The 20,882-nt window shown below is 42.3% G+C and overlaps 1 protein-coding gene, 1 long non-coding RNA gene and 1 pseudogene across 8 annotated transcripts in view; all 3 read right to left on the reverse strand.

Moving 5' to 3' along the window:
• SPTBN1 (spectrin beta, non-erythrocytic 1) overlaps positions 1-20,882 on the reverse strand; it is a 214,328-nt gene that overhangs the window by 127,880 nt on the left and 65,566 nt on the right. For 4 of the 6 annotated variants that reach the window (XM_032292124.1, XM_032292126.1, XM_032292127.1 and 1 more), the window contains exon 2: positions 19,445-19,639. In XM_032292124.1, the coding sequence (XP_032148015.1) occupies positions 19,445-19,592 (148 nt within the window). In that variant the 5' untranslated portion in view covers positions 19,593-19,639. Of the gene's footprint in view, positions 1-19,444; positions 19,642-20,882 lie in introns of those variants that run through there. The other 2 variants (XM_032292123.1, XM_032292130.1) reach the window with 2 other exon arrangements.
• On the reverse strand, positions 16,389-17,516 carry LOC116560634. Its single transcript, XR_004273058.1, has 2 exons — positions 17,115-17,516; positions 16,389-16,503 (listed from the first exon to the last, which is right to left on the reverse strand). It is a non-coding gene; the product is annotated as an uncharacterized LOC116560634 (long non-coding RNA).
• On the reverse strand, positions 16,561-17,101 carry LOC116560632 (annotated as a pseudogene). Its single transcript, XR_004273057.1, has one exon. The product of XR_004273057.1 is annotated as a 60S ribosomal protein L21 pseudogene (transcript).

Here is a 20,882-nt window from a genome sequence, read left to right on the forward strand (position 1 = left end):
CTTGAGTCAGAGTCACAGGGTATTATTTCCTGGAGAAGGACAAAGGTTGCTATCATCCCTATACCAGCACACACTCTGTGTCTCACTGTGTACACAGAAACCACCAGGAAAAGACGCCAAAACTTACCTTGGTAACAACAGCCTGTTAGCATGCTAACTCCCTAAGAGCATACACACAATCTTAGAGGTCTGAGGGCCCTCAGAATCCATCCAGCCCATCCCCTTTACAGATAAGGACACTGAGACAGAGAGGCTGGATGATTTTTCTGAAGTCGAGCTAGCAAAACCCAGTGGGCTCCCAGAGTTCCTGACTGCAGTAGCAGTACTGAAAATGCCCCCCACCCACCACCATCTGAATCCATTTTTGTACATGCCTTCAAAAAGCTTTGTTACCTAAAAATAGTTTTCCTAGATTTTAATGTCCATCTGCCAGCTTTTTCTAACAGTAGGTTAGCAATGAAATAGAAGGCATGTTAAATAAAGCATTCAGCTAGTATCTATCACTTAGTAGGGTTTCTGGGTACCTTTGTTTATTTAACTTCATCCTTCCTACATTTGATCTTAGCCAAAAGGCCGAGAAGCGATAACTTCATCCTTCCTTAAATAAAATTTGCTCTTTTTCAAGAACTTTGTTCAAGTTAGTTTGTATAGCCTACCAAAATCCTACCTAGGACATATTTTGTATCTCTATATCTTATCATATTGCCGTTATCTTTTTGGTGTAGTATTTAGTACAAACAAATGTTTGACATTTTTAATTGATCATATGTCTCTTGTGCTTGACAGTCAGAAACAAACAAAAATTACCCTGTAAAATATCTGATTGTCAACTCTAAACCTTCTTGTTAAATATAGGCAAGGGCTGGCTCTATGGAAAAAGGTTTAGTAAGTTCAATCACCACCGACGTCACGAATGAGATACTTGAAGTATCTCAAAGTCTTACTCACAATTTTCTAATATGGAGTAATTATAGGGAGAGGTACAAGATGTTCCCTCCCATAAACTAAAGGGTATTCAGAGCCCTACAAATACTTATGTGAAGGAAGGCAATTTCCAAGAAGGTTGGAAAAGGCAGGTCAAAGATAGGCATCAAAAGCTTTCAATTACTGCCCTGGAACCCAGAAGCCTCTGATTTATATTACCACTAGAGCAGGCTGGGATAAACAACCTGATTCAGAAAATCTCAGACTGAAATCTGTAACATGGGGGATAATGCTTTCCAAAGACTTCTATTAATATTATAGTAATGTTTTATAATGTTCTCCAAGATGAAAGTGATATAGACATTTTACGTATTATAAATAATCCTCCTGGAAATCTAGTAATATTTCTTCTTTATTATCCCCTGACACCAAACTACAGCTGTCTCAACAAAAAGGAACACAGCACTAAAGATAAATAACGCCCATGAAGGACCAACCTTCTTCCGGTAAGAGCCAGCCTGTTTGACTTGGATTTTTCTAAACTGACCATGTCTCTCTCCCTCCAAAGAACATGCATCTCCCACTCCCATCCGTGTCTCCTCCAACCTCAGTCATTTGTTTTTGGGGTGGGAGGGGGACCAATTTATCATAAGCCTAAAGTGTTTTATTTTATTTTTCCATTAATCATTCTCTCAATAAATGTTTAGGATTATGCAGGATCACTTTAATGTGCACTGAGTGCAAATCCAAAACAGAAGAAGAGTACAGTGAGAGAAGATACAAAGGCAAAGACCACATTTAAAAAAATTTTTTTAAAGTCCTTTTCAGTGCTTTTCCTGACTCCCAGGAGAAGGACTGAGAGTCACAAATGCCCTCTAAACTTCATAGCAAACAAAGCCACAGGTCCCCAGAGTCGTCAGGCCAACAGAACATGTGCCCTTTGAATGTTCCTGCCTCCTCCTTGGCTTCTCCTCATCTTCCCTTGCATTAAATGCAATATTTCTCAATATGGAAGGCCTCCTTGCAGGGAGGAAACAGGAGCCCTGCCTTCAAAAGATTTATTTCCATAATGAAATGTGATAATTAACACTTCACATGCATGCCCACTGTGTGCAGACACCGAGCTAGGCATCTACTACATTATTTTAAGTTCCCACAACAATTCCATATGGTGGATGTTACCCTCATCCTAAAGGAGTCACTTGCCCACCATCGCATAGCTAGTAGGCAGCAGAGCGGGACCTCATGTGGGACTCCAGGCCTCTGAAGTCATCCATTCTTCCTCAGAATCAGCCTGAGATGGGCAGTCCTGGATAGCTGAATCCAAACCCAGGAACACTCAGGTGCTCCAGCCGTGGGAGGACCTCCAAAGTGCATTCAGACAGGCAGGCGGAGACAGCCTCAGGGCCTGTACAGTTTCCAAAGGCTGGACAGAATATGGACAAATATGAGCGAAGAAAAACATAATCCTAAAAACTGGAGGCCACACGACAGAGGGGGACAACATACTAAGAGGTGGCCTGTCCTGCAAATTTGTGACCAAAATACCTCACGACCCTCATCTATCCCAAGCATGCAATATTCAGAGGCTTCACAGAACCCAGACCAAATTCCTCTTCCTTCCTCATCCCTTTCCCACTCCCTTGGTGAGCACTCCTAGGGAGTCTAATCCAAGTTTGGTTTACATCTCCATGAGTACTCTGAAGTCCTCTATTTGGTTTTTTAAAACGTAGAAACATCATCCATCATCATAAAATTCAGTTCACACAATAACTGTCTTGCCTGGGTCAATTAAAGTGGCTCCCTGAATGTGAGGGAGTTTAAAAAAAAATCCACATGTGGGCATGCCTGAAGATTACAACTGATTAAATGAATGCACAAAGAAAGCTGCACAGGCACACCTGTTAATTCAGTGTGAGGGGTTTTAGGTTTCGCATTCGTATCAAGTGCATCCTCCAGCCTTGCCTCCCCTCCATCCTGTATTTCTCAAGGCAGTCTTGAATACCTCTACATTATTTACAAGCATCCATACTAACACTGGCCTTCCTTCCAGTGCTTGGAGACAATGAGTATAATTCCATGGACAGTGTGTGTAGGGGCCCAGGGCAAACGCTGGGAGCACACACGAATCCTCTGCAGTTCTAGGTATTAAAGTGTGTATGTTCATAGTAGAGACATATAACGGGCCTAATGGATTTGGTTTGTAAGCTTACTTCTCCAAAATCAGCATATGAAACAGCTCTGGGGCTGTCAACCCATGGAACTGTCAAGTATACGTCCCCGGCTAGAGAAAAAGGGGACATATAACCAGAGGGCCACACTGGCTAAATAACATACTGCTAGTTTCATGGATGTAGGAAGTTACTAGATTGTTTTCATTGTTGTTAACTACAGGAAAAAAGGCTTAAATTACACATCAGTTAAAATGACGACAACATTCTCCACTTCGCTCTAGAGTGAGGGACAGATGAATGGCCTTTGGCTGTTGTAGCAAAATAGAGGTATCCTAGGTATAAACTACTACAGTTTTAACATTCCATTCCTATCTTGCTTGGTCACTACAGTCACCTAATACTCTATGTCCTTGTCACAATACTGTACTCCAGGAAAATTATGGCCAACATTTGGAAAAATTAACCATGAAATTCTCAAAGTCCAACTCCTAACATCACTCCAGGCTAATGATGACAGAGAAAAACACAGGCAAACTGCAGGCCAACCTTGGGGAGAGAGTTTCTTTAGAGATGCCCTCTACTGAGTGCCCCCGATATCCAAGGAACATGGAAGGTGGAAGAGGTCCAGAAACATCCCAGTGACCTATGGAAGGAACAGAAAACTAAAGAAATCTTATAGCCTTAATTCTGACCAAAAAGGGTAAACACCCTAGAATGAGATATCTGGAGCACAAAAGGAGGCAGGGGCCAAACCCACAGTAAATAAAAGACGTCTGAGTCATTGTGTAATGGCTTCTACTAGGCTAGCAAACAGTGCCTTAAATTTCCCAAACCATCTCTATTAAGTTAACACTGTAGCAGGTTAGCATCGTACAGATACTGCCAGGATGAAAATCTAAGACAAATACTCTGGTAGGAGAAAGATTAAACTCGAGGATTCTAACAACCAGCTGGTATTACTTCTGTTTGTTACTAGAAAAGAAAAATTTGTCTTAGTTCAGACTGCTAAAACAGAAGAGACTGGTAGCACAGACTGCTAGCTTAACCAACAACCATTTCTCTCTCACAGTTCTGGAGGCTGGGAGTCAGAAAGCCAGCAAGGGTGGGTTCTTGGTGAAGGACCTCTTCCTGGTTTATAGACAGCCATCCTCTTGTATTCTCACATGGTGAAGAGAAAGATCATTTCCTGTGTCTACTTTATAAGCCCCCATTCATGAGGGCTCCACTTTCATGACATAATTACCCTCCCAAGACTCCACCTCCTAACATCCTCATGTTGTGGGTTAAGATTTCATCATATGAATTTCAGTGGAGGAGCACAAACATTTAGCCCATGATGTTTTCAAAAATGTACACAGAAGCCACACACAGCGGCTCACACCTGTCATCTCAGCACTCTGGCAAGCCAAGGTAGGCTGATTTCTTGAGCCCAGGAGTTCAAGACCAGCCTAGATAATGTGGCAAAACTTTGTCTCCACCAAACAAATATAAAAATTAGCTGGGCATGGTGGCATGTGCCTGTAGTCCCAGCTACTTGTGCAGCTGAGGTGGGTGGATGGCCTGAGTCTGGAAGGTGGAGGTTGCAAGGAGCCAAAATCACACCATTGTACTCCAGCCTGGGTGGCAGAGCAAAACTCTGTCTCAAAAAAAAAAGTATATGGAAAATATCTCAAAAGGTACACATCAAATTAAAAGGAATTACCTTTAGGGAGAGGGATGGGAAAGGGTTTGGGGAAGGAGAAAAATTTATTGTCCACTTCTGTAGTGTTTGAACATTTTTTTTGCAATGGATGCATTGTACATTTCTTTTTTGCAACGAATGCATTGTAATGTACAATGTAATACATTATTTTATAATGCATCTTTTATTTTTTTATAATGCATTTTAATGTAAAATTATTAAACACACAGAACTCTTTAATAGGTATCACAAAAATTAGAAGGAAATTTTTTCCAGATGAAGTGATAATAGCTCTGACCATGAATGAGTTCTTCAGTTTGACAAGCACTCAAGAAAAAGCAGAGGTGCGTTCAGACTTATGTGAGGTGCTGTAGGGAATGAGGAAACAAATTTTACCGCTGTCACTGTCTTCACAGAATTTAGTAATCAGCTGGAGGAAGACTATGGATACACCCACCTGAGCACACACACATAACACTAATAAGACACAGAGAACATGGGGTACAGAATAGCGAGGGTCAAGGAAGTTTCCTGAAGAGGAAAGGTTACTGTGAACCATATAGGCAAGAGGGCTCCTGGCCAGGGATGGAGCTCAGAGTGGAGGCAGTGGGGAGAGCATGGGTTTCTTGCAAACTTAGAGTAAATCAATAGGTAAACATGAACACAGGGAAGGGCTGAGAACCTGCACATGACCCAGCATCTCCAAGTTCAGTCCATCTGGTTCTTAAAATGCCTAAAGACACAATCTTGTCACTAATAAAGCAACTTCACATACATGTTCAAGAAATCTAAGGCGTCTGCAGAAATTTAAGCCTGAATGGCAAAATTCTTATCGGCCTCACCCAGTAACAGGTACTCATCCCACAATTATGTCATTATCTGAGAGTTCTGAAAATTCACAGGCTTGTAGCAAAGAGGTCAAAATTCAGAGCTCAGCAAATTCCCTTGAAGATTAACTAATAAAAATACAGAAGAAATAAGAATTGTAGAAAATGGATGTATTTCTCAATCAGAGGATGAAAAGGCTAAGATTCTGGTTTTCAGGAAGTATCACACTTTTATGTAAATTCATTGCTTGTTTTATACACATTGTCTATTTCCCCAAAAGAGATTACGTGTGAGTAAGGAATGTGCTAATAGAGTGCTTATGTCATTGTACTGCTAAATAATCTAGAATGGGCCAGGCATGGTGGCTCACACCTGTAATCCCAACACTTTAGTAGGCCGAGGCAGGTGGATCACAAGGTCAGGAGATCGAGATCATCCTGGCCAACATGGTGAAACCCTGTCTTAAAAAAAATAAATCTAGAATGGCACTCCAGTGCCAAGCACCTGTCATGCTTTAAGAGTGATGCTTGGTTCCTGAGAACCCAAAGAAACAAGCTTGGGATAGACTGTTTCTAAGTCAAACAACCACCACACATATTCACAAGACAATAACTTCAGTGCAATTCTAATACCATATTAAAAACATATTCTAGCCGGGCGCGGTGGCTCACGCCTGTAATCCCAGCACTTTGGGAGGCCGAGGCGGGTGGATTACGAGGTCAAGAGATCGAGACCATCCTGGTCAACATGGTGAAAACCCCATCTCTACTAAAACTACAAAAATTAGCTGGGCATGGTGGCGCGTGCCTGTAATCCCAGCCTCAGGAGGCTGAGGCAGAAGAATTGCCTGAACCCAGGAGGCGGAGGTTGCGGTGAGCTGAGATCGCGCCATTGCACTCCAGCCTGGGAAAAAAGAGCGAAACTCTGTCCCCAAAAAAAAAAAAAAAAAAAAAAAAAAATACTCTAAAGACTGAAATGCTAATGTGTATTTCTCTTTGTTAATTTTGTTTATTCAAAAATCTTAAAAGAAGCTGTCCATTACTGGGCTTTTTTTTTTTTTTTTTTTTTAAAATAAGGAACCAATGGCAAACATCACCTTGCATTTTATAAAATGTCTTTTATCAGCCAGGCGCAGTGACTCATCCCTGTAATCCCAGCACTTTGGGAGGCAGAGGCGGGCGGATCACCTGAGGTCAGGAGTTTGAGAGCAGCCTGACTAACATGGTGAAACCCCATCTCCACTGAAAATACAAAAAAAATTAGCCAGACGTGGTGGCGCATGCCTGTAATCCTAGCTACTTGGGAGGCTGAGGCAAGAGAACCGCTTAAACCAGGGAGGTGGAGGCTGCAGTGAGCTGAGATCGTGCCATGGCACTCCAGCCTGGGCAACAAGAGTGAAAAACTCCACCTCAAAAAAATAGTCATAAGAGTAAAATAAAATATCTTTATCTCTGGATCAAGAGCATCAGTCTATCTGAAAATGTGTTATAAACATTCACTGTTACTTATTGCCATCTTCCCAGCAACCTTTCCCCTTTGGGGGAAACAGCTCCACGTGGTTCCAGGGAGAGCTGCCATGCTCTTATGTCCCTCCACACTACAGTTCCCTCCTCTAGACATTGGACTAAAGCCTGGTAAATTACAGCCTTTCTCCCAAACACCCCTAATATTTCCAACTGAAACCAGAAGAAAATGGAAGGTGGTGGAGAGTGAAACCCAGGAGCAGATGGCAGTCTTGTTTCCTGCCATCTAGAAGACCACCTACAAGGGACACAGACAGAAGCCCACTGACATGAGGTTGCTAACAACAAGAGACGGAGAGATGAAAAGCCTTAATTTCTGTTGTCCTAGGAGCCCTTCACCCGTTCCTCAGATTGGCTATTTAGCCCTTCCCATGATTATGCGAGATACTCCAATCTCTTTCCCCAAAAGTCCTAATATAAAATGCCTTCCTCCACCCCACCACAATTCTTCTGCATTAGGCATGCCAACAATAGCATCCAACTGCCAGTCGGATGCCCTCTGAACTGTGGATGGATGAGCTGATGTGTTCTGTACATACGGCTTCCAGCTACTCACCAATGTTTGGGGATACCTCTTCTGAAAGTAGCCATTTTAAGTATCCAGTTGGCTATGACCTGGTATAAAAAGATCTTCCTGAGTCAATCAGAGCCCCATCTCCATACCTAACCTTACAGACATCTGAACTAGAGGAAACAAGGATATTCAGTCATTTAACAATGAGGACAAAAGACAAAGGATAGGCAAGAGCTGGTGTTGGAATGACAGGACACCAAAGCCACACGTGAACTGAGTCAAGAAAAGAGCAGATACTAAGTAAGTAGAGGATTTCCATGAATAAGGCACAGGACCTATCAGAAATATAAGGAATGCCTCCAGCCCCGCAGCAGCCACTGTGCATAGCTTTTCAGGGCTCATTTGCATGAAACTTAGTAATAATGCTCTTGTATGTATGTATGCATGTATTTTGTTTTTTGTTTTTGAGGTGGGGTCTTGCTCTGTTGCCCAGGCTGGAGTGCAATTGTGAAATCTCAGGTCACTGCAACCTCCGCCACCCGGGTTCAAGCAATTCTCCTGCCTCAGCCTCCCCAGTAGCTGGGATTATAGGCACCCACCACCACCAAGACCAGCTAATTTTTATATTTTTATTTATTTTTATTTTTTTATTTTATTTTTTTTTAAGACAAGGTTTCACCATGTTGGTCAGGCTGGTCTTGAATTCCCGACCTCAGGTGATCCACCCGCCTTGGCCTCCAAAATTTTTGTATTTTTAGTAGAGATGGGATTTCACCATGTTAGGCTTGTCTCAAACTCCTGACCTCATGATCTACCCACCTTGCCCTCCCAAAGTGCTGGGATTACAGGCATGAGCCACCGCGCCCAGTCTGTGTTTGCTTTTTAAAGGCAGGGTCTTGCTCTGTCGCCCAGGCTGAAGTGCAGTGGCACAATCATGGCTCACTGTAGCCTCAGCCTCCTGGGCTGAAGCAAACCTCCTGCCTCAGCCTCACAAGTAGCTGAGACTACAGGCGTGCACCACTGCATCCAGCTAATTTTTTTTACTTTTCGGAGACACAAGATCTCACTATGTTGCCCAGGCTGGTCTTGAACTCCTAGACTCAAGCAATCCTCCCACCTCAGCCTCCCAAAGTGCTGGGATAATAGGCATGAACCACAGCTCCTAGACTCTCCTTCTTTTGCCCCCTCTCCACCACACATATATATCTTTGTTGTTCAGAGAATTCAAGTGAATCTGTACTCCTTATAACCAGAAGGATCTAACCAAAAGTAATTTTCTATGCATGATTTTTTCAGAGGTCAATCATTAGACATAAACCAAATATTTAGCTAAGCTGTTACCCAGACCCCTCTTTACTATTAAATATGATCATGTTAAAACGATGATGAATTTATAGCTTAATAACCCAAACTATCTTCTTTAAGTGACTTGGCATCAAAAAAATTAAAATGCAACTGAAGAAACTATTTAACACCTACCTAGCATCAATTTTCTCTAATTAGAAAATTAAATTGAATGGTGGAAGTTAAATAAAATTCTAGATCGCTAAGCTGCATTGTTAAATTTAAAAATTTATTTTGTGTCATTTTCAGTTTGCTTTTATCATGGGACATATTTTATTCTTAAAGTATACAGAACTTTACAAATGCCTTATATATAAATTAAATTTCTACCTTTTATCATCCTATGATAGTACTTTCTCACAGGTACACTTTGGTAGAAAACTAGCAAAGGAGTTAACTGTGGGTGAATTTAATAACAGCAACAAATAGAAACAGCTGAGACACCAAACACCCACCAGTAGACCTTTACAAGGACCACATCTGGGTAAATGAAAAATTTCCTAAGTCTACAGTACCTTTTTTTGGGGGGAGGGGAGGGCACGTAGTCTCGCTCTTGTCACCCAGGCTGGAGTACAATGGCATGATCTCAGCTCACTGCAACCTCCACATCCTGGGTTCAAGCGATTCTCCTGCCTCAGCTTCTCAAGTAGCTGGGATTACAGGTATGCACCACCATGCCCAGCTAATTTTGTATTTTTAGTAGAGACAGGGGTTTCACTATGTTGGCCAGGCTGGTCTCAAGCTCCTGACCTTGGGTGATCCACTTGCCTCGTCCTCCCAAAGTGCTAGGATTACAGGCGTGGGCCACTGTGCCCAGCCTACAGTACTTTCTGATGCCTACAACAGATCTGCCATCTGTTTCCAGGCAACCTCCAAATAAAAATCATAGCACTATGATGTTGGTAGCTTTTACAGATATTTTCTGCTCTTTCTCTCTAATCTAGCACTATTACTTATCTAAGACAGCAGAGAAAGAAATGAGGTACTGATACGTGCTACTACGTGAATGAAACTTGAAAATACTTTGTTAAATAGACACAAAAAGGCCAGAGATTACATGATTCAATGTTTAGGAAATGTCCAGAATAGGCAAATCCATAGAGTCTGAATATAGTCTAATCATTGCCTGGGCTGGGGGAAAGGAAAATGGAAAGTAACTGCTAATGTGTATGGGAGTTCTTCTGGGGGTAATAAAAATGCTCTGGAATTAGACAGCGGTTAATTGTCACATAACTCTGAGTATATTTTAAAACTGCTGAATTGTATGCTTCAAAGGGGGTATATTTTATGGTATATACACTGTACTTCAATAAAGCTGATATGTGTGTGTGAGAGAGAGAACACATATGCAGACAGAGCCAGGAAAAGGATAAGAAGGCAGAAAGGTCACATAAGTTTTTCCTCTTTTGCTTACACAGGCAGTCCCCAAATAAAGAGCAACTGTATTCCTTAAATTCAGTCATAAATCAATATAAATGCTATGAGATCTTCTCATAGAAGGATGGAGCTCCTTAAAAGTAAGTGACTGACTTAAGTAATGAATTCTGGTGGGGTGGAGAGAATGAGGAGTTCAGACAAAGGCAGGAATGAAACACGAGACAAAAAGGGGAATGAGCATCAAGAGGAGGTTCTCTGAAGTGCCTGAAGAAGGAGAACCTGGGCTCTCAAAAAATGAGGGACAGGAACGGGGGCTGGGCCAGGAAGGGGGATGAGTGCATGGTGAAGAGTCAGAAACTCCGGAAGCATGAGGCCCCCATCTGCTTGTTCTCCTATGCCTGGATCACTCACCTCAGCTACTGTGAGATTTCAGTCACTGGTGAGGTGAGAAAAGAGCCTGAGGTGGAACAGAAGCAGGAATCTAAGCTGATTTCAGAAGCAGAGGAGAAACTGGGTCTATGGTGGTGAAGACACAGAGGAGGAAACAGAAGGAACCAGAGGAAAACTACACCTAAAAAAGTAAAGCAAAGATTCCTGCACCCCTATGGTGAGAAAACTATGGAAGCCATTTATACATGAAAAATAAATTGAGGGTATATTCTAGGACTATGTTTAAAGACCTCAAAAGACTTTCTCTCAACAGCTTTCATGAACCGCTTGGATATAAAATGCTCTTTCAGATTCATAGTTCCCAAACAATGGTAGTATAGTTACTATGCGCTAGGGGCCACACCCCTTTCACAAATAATCTCAAATAATGCATAATTTAGGGATACAGCCTCAAGTATAAATGAGGAAAAGAATGGGTAACTATTAAATCCCCATTAATCCTCTCTGTAAAAACTCATTCCACCATGTAAGAAGCTGTTTTTTCCCCTGGGGCAGGAAAGTGTCACTGCAGAACAGAATGTTAGGTGTGCAAATAAAAGCCCTAACTTGGTTTAGAAGGTGAGTCCAGGCCTGAGATAGCATATACTACAGTGAGCAACCCAAAGCAGACTTTCTGTTTTAAGGAGAGGAGACCTGTGGCCTAGCCTCTTCAGTTTTGCTGCAGTGGAAAATGAAGCAGCCACAGCGAGGTTCAAGTCCCAGCCTCCTCTCTCCAAGTTCCAGTGCTCTTCAGGTTACCAGACCCTATCCCTTAAAATGACTGGGGTGTGTGTGTGTGTGAGAGAGAGAGAGAGAGAGAGAAAGAGAGAAATGGGGGGAGAGAGAGAGAGATCATTCCCTCTTAATTACTACAGCAGGCCTGGCAAGATGGTTCACACCTGTACTCCCAGTACTTTGGGAGGCCAAGGCAGATCACCTGAGGTCAGGAGTTTGAGACCAGCCTGGCCAACATGGTGAAAATGTGTCTCTACTAAAAATACAAAAATTAGCTGGGAGTGGTGGCAGTCACCTGTAGTCCCAGCTACGCAGGAGGCTGAGGCAGGAGAAAGGCTTGGACCTGGGTGGCAAAGGTTGCAGTGAGCTGAGATCACGCCACTGCACTGCAGCCTAGGCAACAAAAGCAAAACTGTCTCAAAAAAAAAAAAAAAAAAAAATTACTACAGTGATAATTGCCTATACTAACTTCTTAGCACTTGTATACATAGGCAGTCTCATGTAAGTAGGTTTCCTCTTCCTAATTAGATCATTTTAGGCCATATTTTATAGATTTCTTTACATATTCAATAATGTGTTGGGTCTGTTCGTTCACTAGAAAGTGAAATGTTACACACACACACACACACACACACACACACGCACACACACACACACAGTCCCCCTTTAGCCTGGGTTTCACTTTCCATGGTTCAGTTAACCTCAGTCAACCATGGTCTGGAAATATTAAATGAAAAACTTCAGAAATAAGCAATTCATACATTTTAAATTGCATGCCGTTCTGAGCAGTGTGATGAAATCTTGCGCCATCTCGCCCCATCCCGCCTGGGATGTGAATTATCCCTTTGTCCAGCGGATACACACTGTAGACGCTCCCTGTTAGTCATTTAGCAGCCGTCTTGGTTATCAGATTGACTGTCATGATACCACAGTGCTTGTGTCCAGGTAACCTCTATTTGACTAAATAATGGCCCTGGGCTGGCAATTCAGATATGCTAAAAAGAAGCCGCTGTCAAGTGCTTCCTTTAAGTGACAAAGTAAAAGTTCTCAGTAAGAAAAGAAAAGAAATCCTATGCTGAGCTTTCTAAGGTCTATGTTAAGAATGAATCTTCTATCCGAGAAATAGAGAAGAAGGAAAGAAATTTGTGCTAGTTTTGTTATTGTGCCACAAGCAGAAAGGAGCTCTTCTTGCCTCACAGTGGAATCAACACAAGTTAGGGGAGAAGTAGTCTTTAAAATTGTGTAATTGTTTTCTTTTTATTTCAAATAAAATGCTGGTTTCCAAAAAGTCCAGCTTAGTTTGAATCACTGCATGTTCCACGATACTGAGGCAACTGGGCAGAGGTCAGGAAAGTGGGCCTGCCATCATGGGCTATAGGCAATCATTTACAGAAAACATAAAAACGACCTCACAGTGCTAGTTAACAGGATTGACCAATGCTCTCCTCAGCTTCCTTCCAAACTGTAAACAGTAACACCTCGGAAGTGGGGAAGTACCGATGTTTTCACTCCACATTCTTCCATGTTTTCTACCATGTTTCACTCCAAATTCTATTTTAGGAATAAGTATATAACTTGCCAGTCTGTTACATATACAAAAGATGTATATTTCAAAGATGTGGTATAAAAAATGTAAAGGATAGCATTAATAACTTTTATTAAGGATTGCATGTTCATACAGTTTGGATATATATAAATATTTTTGGATAGAAACATAAAATTTTGGAGTATATGGCAATAGTCACTGTTAATTCTAATTATTTTCTTAAAACATATCTAAGTCTTAAATTTCTACAAGCTGAAGAGTTTAGGTTTCTAATCACTCAGCTTGCATGAGGGGGAAGCTTTCAGACGAAGCTTTTCTCTGCTTGGAGAAAAAGCTGCTGCTTTCAATCCTGCCAGGCGCTCAGGGTCAAGTTCTCCATGCTTCCTCTCCTGATCATCAGGCTGATGTTTTGGTTACTAAGGAGCTGAAGTGGGTGATGAGTGACTCAGATCTGAATCAGGCTGATTTTCAACCAACAGAGTTTAAGGAAAATGAAAGAACTGAGCAGTGGAAGTGACCGATTCCAGGCTGATATATTTTTGGAATGATAAGCTGGTACTTGACAAGTGATCACAGGCCTGATTTCTACATTGGAAAAAAAACTGGCTAGGCGCAGTGGCTCATGCCTGTAATCCCAGCATTCTGGGAGGCCGAGACGGGTGGATCACGAGGTTAAGAGATCGAGACCATCCTGGCCAACATAGTGAAACTCCATCTCTCAAAAAAAAAAAAAAAAATTAAAAACATTAAAAATGAAAACAAAAAATTTAAAAATAAATAAAAATAAAAAATAACATCTTTGCCGGGCGTGGTGGCTCACGCCTGTAATCCAAGCACTTTGGAGGCCAAGACGGGCGGATCACCTGAGGTTGGGAGTTCAAGACCAGCCTGACCAACATAGTGAAACCCCATCTTTAAAAAAACAAAACAAAACAAAACAAAAAACTGACATAGCCAGGCTTTGTGGCACACACTTATAGTCCCAGTTATATAACTCGAGAGGCTGAGGCAGGAGGATCACTGGAGATCAGGAATTCAAGGCTGTAGTGAGCTATAACTGTACCACTGTACTGCAGCCTGGGCAACACAGGAAGACTCTAAACAAACAAGCAAGAAAACCAGCTGACATGCTGCATACTATACCAGAGATTCTAACTCCCCTGTGAAATATCCTAGAAGTCTGATTGCCCAATACCAATGGGGTATGCTACAATTCTATTCAATTCTGACACCATCTACTTGCCATTATTGTCAAATCCCGTAGGATAATCCGGGCGCGGTGGCTCACACCTGTAATTCCAGCACTTTGGGAGGCTGAGGCAGGTAGATCACCTGAGGTCAGAAGTTCAAGACCGACCTGACCAATACAGTGAAACCCCATCTTTTAAAAAAAAAAAAAGAGTTGGGGAGAGATAGCATGGGGATAAATGCCAGATATAGGTGATGGGGAGGAAGGCAGGAAATCACACTGCCACGTGTGTACCTATGCAACAATCTTGCATGTTCTTCACATGTACCCCAAAACCTAAAATGCAATAAAAAAAAAATAAAAATGACAAAAAAAAAAATCCCGTAGGATAAAGGTCTTGGTCCCACAAGACTGCCCCCAAATCACATGCCATTACAAGTCTCAGGCCACAGGCTATACATTCAGGGGTTCCTAATATATTGGGTTCAAGAATATGCTAGAACTCCTCACAGAACTCAGGAAAACATTTTCCCCTTTATGTTTACCAATTTATTATAAATGCTACAGCTCAGGAACGGCCAAATGTAAGCGCATAGGGCAAGGTACTGGGGTGGGGTGGGGTGGGGCTTCCATGTCCTCTCAGGGGACCCCACCCTCTCCGCACCACCTCCCCAGAGATTAGTGTGTGGTGCTGAAAATTCCAATCCTCTAATCACTCTGTCTTAGGTGCAGAGCATCATCCTGAGGCTAGTTAGGGGTGGGAGACTATCACCACCAAAGTCAAGGAATTAGCACAAACTCAGGTGTGAGAAAAGGGGCACTTATGGATAACAAAAGACACTCCCATCACTCAGGAGACTCTGTGGGTTTCAGGAGCTCTATGCCGGGAACCCAGAACAAAGACCAAATATATTTCTTATTATACTGCATTGAATTAAAAGCAATTCCTGAGGGTGAATAGGATGAAGATATGTAAAGTAAAAGTTATTTAAAAAATGGTTTTTACAACTCACAGGAAGAACATATATATAAATATAACAACCTAATAATAGGAACTGTCTGTCAATTGGGTGAAAATTAGTAACAAGCAGTTTACCTCACCCTATTTCCTTAGATACATAAACCTGGAAAGCAGCTTAGTAAAGGGCACAGGTGGTGGTTCTACCATCAGTATAAGTTGAAATGCACCATTAAAAGATGAATTCCTGCATCTTTTATAAATCTGCCTCAGAATTCAGACTAAAGCCTGGATTAGATTATATTTACTGAAAGCCCTAGAGGGACACAGGAAATGTGATATGTACATTTTTATGGCTCTAAGCAAAGATTTCTCACATTAGAACATGCATATTCAGCAGAAACCCCACAACAGCACTCCCTCCTGTTGGGCCTATCACTACATCACTCCCCTGTAAGGGACAGGAAGGTATCTCCCTTTTGTCAAAGTCAGCTGGTTAGCCTTCCACACTACTCCCACATCAGGTGTATCCTTATGGTAACTGTCTGGTTTGAAACTTTGTTTCTTCTGGACTTTAGCTGGGTCCAGATGAAATGATCTCATACACTGAAGGAAGAGGACCGGATGACATCAGTACTCTGGAATCAGTCACAAATGTGATCTCCAAGCCAGGGCATCACCTGGCCTGTTGGATATGCAAATGATCACCCCTCCCTGTCAAGGCCTACTGAATCAGAAGCTTTGGGGGTAGGCCCAGCATTCCGTGCTTTAACAAGTCCTCCACTTTTCGAACCACTGTTCTATTCTAGACACTGCTGGATTGTTCTGTAACTCCTGCTATCCACATATAGTTTTTCAGAGGGCTCAGAGATTTTTCTGTCCCACAGAATAGGGAAAATAAGAGAATAAGTAGGATAAGTAAGATAATTTCCTTCATTACCTTCCTCCAACAGACAGTTTTCCTGGTATCTTGTAAACGCACTGAATGCAATTCCTCCCACCCCAATATCATTTAACCTGGAAGCAGCACCTTTCCTTTTCAGTACCTTGCCATGGTTCCTCAGGGTTTCTTCAGACCCCACAGCTTCCTGAGAATTCCAAAGATCTTTTCAACATGTTTGAATGTCCTCACTACCAATACTCTCTACCACAATGAGCTCTAAATCTTTTTTTTTTTAATTTTACTGAATATTGAAAAAGAGTATACACTGCAGAGTCAGTATGCCTTCAGCCACTTAGCAGCAGTACGCCCTTGGGCAAGCTACTTAATCTCTCTGGAACCTGGTTTTTTTTTTTTTTTTTTACAGTCCAGAGATCTTTTATTTTCTTTAACACCTATTATGCCATGAATTCATAGGGAATAGGTTCCAGCAGCTCAGGCTCCCTCCCATTGGTTCTCACAAAGTGTGCTTCTCTGGGTGGAGCAGGCTGGCGCTTCAGTTGGACCCGGCTGGCGCTTCAGTTGGACCCAGGTACCTTTCTCTTTGGCTTCTTTCTTTTTCTGATCATTTTCCTTCACACGTTTTAGGAAGCTATCTCGGCTCTTAGAGTGCTTGATGTGCTCAATACGCACATTAATTCTCTTGGCAAGAATCTTGCCCTTAACTTGTTTGTTTACAACAATGCCAACAGCATGCTGGGTAACATTGTAGACTCTTCCAGTTTTGCCATGACAACATTTGTGGGGCATTCCTTTTTGAACAGTACCCATTCCCTTGATGTCTACAATATCACCTTTCTTATAGATTCGCATATACATGGCCAAAGGAACAACTCCATGTTTTCTAAAAGGCCTAGAGAACATGTATCGAGTGCCTCTCCTCTTTCCCTTTGTGTTCGTCATTTTGGCGAATTACTGGAAGATGGTGGTTCCGGCGGAAAGGCTCTGGAACCTGTTTTACCATCTATACAATGTAGACAGTAATAATCTCTCTCATATGATTGTTACAGGATTAACTGTTAATATATGCAGGCATTTCCCACAGTGCCTGGCACACAGTAAGCACCATATTGAGTGCTTGCTATTATTCTGACTACAGTTATTGAGGGACCTAGATAAACAGCCTAGAAAGGTTAAGACAAATGATGGATACTAAAAACAGCTGGAAGCGCTCCTCTCAAACTGTAGGAAAGACCAAATGCAAAGAACAAGGAACTGTTCTGTAGTATGCAAACAAAATGGTCCTTTAAAAAGGAGATAATACAGCCTGGCGCGCTGGTGAACACCTGTAATCCAAGCACTTTGGGAGGTAGTGGCAGGCAAATCAAGAGGTCAGAAGTTCTAGACCAGCCTGGCTAACATAGTGAAACCCTGTCTCTACTAAAAATAGAAAAAAATTAGCCAAGCATGGTGGCGGAAGCCTGTAATCCCAGCTACTTGGGAGGCTAAGGCAAGGAGAACTGCTTGAACCCGGGAGGCGGAGGTTGCAGTAAGCCAAGATCGCTCACACTCCAGCCCAGGTGACAGTGAGAATCTCCATCTCAAAAAAAAAGGAGGTAATATATAGCCTGGAATCAGAAAGTAAAAGACTCAAGATCAAAGGCAACTGGCCACCACTACCAGACTGGTCTAAAGACTCAAATGAAGATTCAAGAAAAAGAGGCGAGAGATTAAAATACAAATCACTCTACTAGCACAAGCCAGGCTCATGATTTCCATAAAGTTCCATGTTAACGAATGATAATGAAGCCCCAAGTTTAGAGTGACTGATTAATCATTCACACAGGCAAGCTCAAGAAAGGTCTTTAAATCACCACCACTCAAAAGACACATTTTCCTAAGGCAGCTGAACAGTTTTTTTTTAGCACATAGTTAAGCTGTCCCCACAACATCCATTCTCCTCTTCCTCTTTCGTGTTATATTCCAATCTTTCTGGACAACTTGTTTGGCTGAGACCGACCAAACTTTCACTAGTCTAAGGGGTGCATCCTGTTTAGAAGTCAACGAGCATACGAGATTCTCCCAACTACAGTAGGAGAGGCACATGACCCAAGTCATGGTCAATCACGCCAGTGAGACTGATACCAGGGCCATGGAAAGTAGAAAAGCATCCTCTTTTCTGCTGGATGTCCATAGACCTAGGAGGCCTGGGGCAGCTATCTTAGGACTACAGGATAGAGCCTGCTTGTGAACAGAGCCTGCACTAGCAATAAAGCCAAAGAGTAGAGAGAAAGAAACTCGATCCTGGTCACACTATAAAGTCCAGGAGTAAGTCCTGCTTAAAGACTGAATTTGCCTACTGTGTGACCAATAAATTCTCTTTGTCACTTAAACCACTCTGGGTTAGGTTTCCTTTGTCCACAATCAAGATGATTCTAAATGATGCATGCTTCATAATCAGATCCATTATAAAGGCAACAAAAACGTGAGTTATAGAATTAACAGTAAACGTGCCTGCTCCAGTCATGACTTTGATTTACTTATCACAATTGAAGACATTAGGGAAAAAATCATAAACCCACTTTTCTCATTTGGAATAAAAATTTCATTTGAAATCTCAAAGTACAGATGCAGGACCTTGAATAAACTCCATTTTGATCCTTGGTTTACATATACTCAGTACAGCTGAGTTTTCAGAGTCAGGGAACCCTTTCCTGATTTTCAGGGCAATCTGAGGGTAAAACACTCCCACCACCACCAGGGCCATGGAGAAAGTGTGCTCTGAGTGTTCACCAGCAACAAGGGAATGAGAAATCACAAAGTAAGGACATGTTCCACAAACTAACGAACCAATGGCAAACTGATCTGTCACTGTATTAAATGTGCCTCTACCAGATTAAGCTATTGCTTTTCAGATTTAAAATCCATGCATGTGCTACTAACCCACCTTGGTACCAGTCAGACCAGTTAATGTGTCACAGGCACTAAGTATACAAGTTAATTTGTATACTTTTGAGTCTAAGGAATAGTATGCCTCAATATTTTGAAATGTTAAGATTTGTCAAAACTAGAAGAATTCTTACAAACTTAGGGCAGCGCTTCTTGAATTGCTATAAATGACACTCTGTGCTCTGAATAATTTTGGCCATTAGAGTTGTCAGCTCTCCAAATATGGAACCAACTACCTTACAAAATGGTCAGCTGGCTCTCACAGAACACACTTAAGTAGACATGAGACAACCTTCAAACAGGACAGCGTCATGGGAACAGGGTGGATGGTTTTAAGGGGCATCCTGATCTTAGGCATCCAGGGCCTCTGTGACAGACATGAAGAAGACTCACCTGCCAGAGCCTTGATGCGGGACCGCTCAAAGAGCCGCGCGGAGCTGTTCTCATTGTCCCAGTCATCGACGTCCCAGCGGTTGTTGACATCACTGTACTGCTGCTGGATCTCAATGTTGTCATAGTCTGTGGCTACTGTGGTCGTCATCTTGAACTGTCTCAGCTGCTCCTCCACATCAGCTCCTTCTTAGAGTTCTATGAAAAAGAAAAGGAAAAACATTTAGAGTCCAAAGTGTATACAGTCCCCACAAAACCTACCGGGATAAAAGTGAGTAGAAAATAAAACAGTGCTTGCCAGGAATAGGTCTTCTGGAGCAAAGTGGGTTTCAGATTTTAGCACTGTCTCATAATAGGTGGGTGACCTTAGCCAAGTTACTTAGTATCTCTAAGCCTCAGTTTCCCCAACTATTAAACAGGGAAGATATTTTAGAGGTTGTAGAAAGGATTGAATGAGATGATGGATGCCCCCCAAATGATGGGTTTCTTCCTTCTTTCTAAAGTTTGAACTCTGCAATTTAAAAATGTTATCAAAGGGCTGGGCGCAGTGGCTCATGCCTGCAATCCCAGCACTTTTGGGAGACCAAGGTGGGTGAACTCTCGAAGCTGGGAGTCCAAAACCAGTCTGGCCAACGCAGTGAAATCCCGCCTCTACTAAAAATACAAAAACTAGCCAGGCTTGATGGCACACACCTATAATCCCAGCTACTGGAGGGGCTGAGGCAGGGAGATAGCTTGACTCCTGGAGGCAGAGGTTGTGGTGAGCCGAGACCACGCCATTGCACTCCAATCTGGGCAACAAGAGCAAAACTCCGTACCAAAAAAAAGAAAAAAAAAATTAAGATGTAAGTACATGGCACCTAAGAACAGTACCAGTGCACAGTAGATGCTCAATAAATGATTGCAATTCTTTATCCTGAGCTGATGAGCTTTAAACATAGCTTCTCCCTTGAATACAGCTATTATTCACTCATTGAACCAAAATACAGTGAAGACTTATTATGTACTCCGCACTGTACCAGATGCTAGGGATAAAAACAAACACAGCAAGGACCTGGCTCTAGGGAAGCTTATATCCTAGTAGTAGGAGCTAGACAAAAACCTCACGAGAACAGGCAAGAAAGTTTAAATTAAAAAAAATGACAGTATAGTCATGTGATAGAGAGTGACTATTTTTAGATCTGGTGATCAGGGAAGGCCTCCCTGAGTGGGTACTGAAACTGAGAACTCAATGTCAAGAGGAATGGGTCACGCACAGATCAAGAATAGTGTTTCGGGCAAAGGAAACAACTCAACATGCGGGAGCAACCACAACTTTGGTGTGGCTGAGTCTGGTGGGCAGTGGAGAGACTTCGACATGAGGCTGGGGAGGAAGGTGGGTGAGCCCAAGTGTGATAGGAAGCAATTGCAGGGTTTTAAGCTAATAACTGACACTACCCTT

The sequence above is a fragment of the Sapajus apella genome, unplaced genomic scaffold (genome assembly GCF_009761245.1).
Source record: "Sapajus apella isolate SASKATOON/1434 unplaced genomic scaffold, GSC_monkey_1.0 scaffold26, whole genome shotgun sequence".
In the NCBI taxonomy this organism is placed as follows: domain Eukaryota; kingdom Metazoa; phylum Chordata; class Mammalia; order Primates; family Cebidae; genus Sapajus; species Sapajus apella.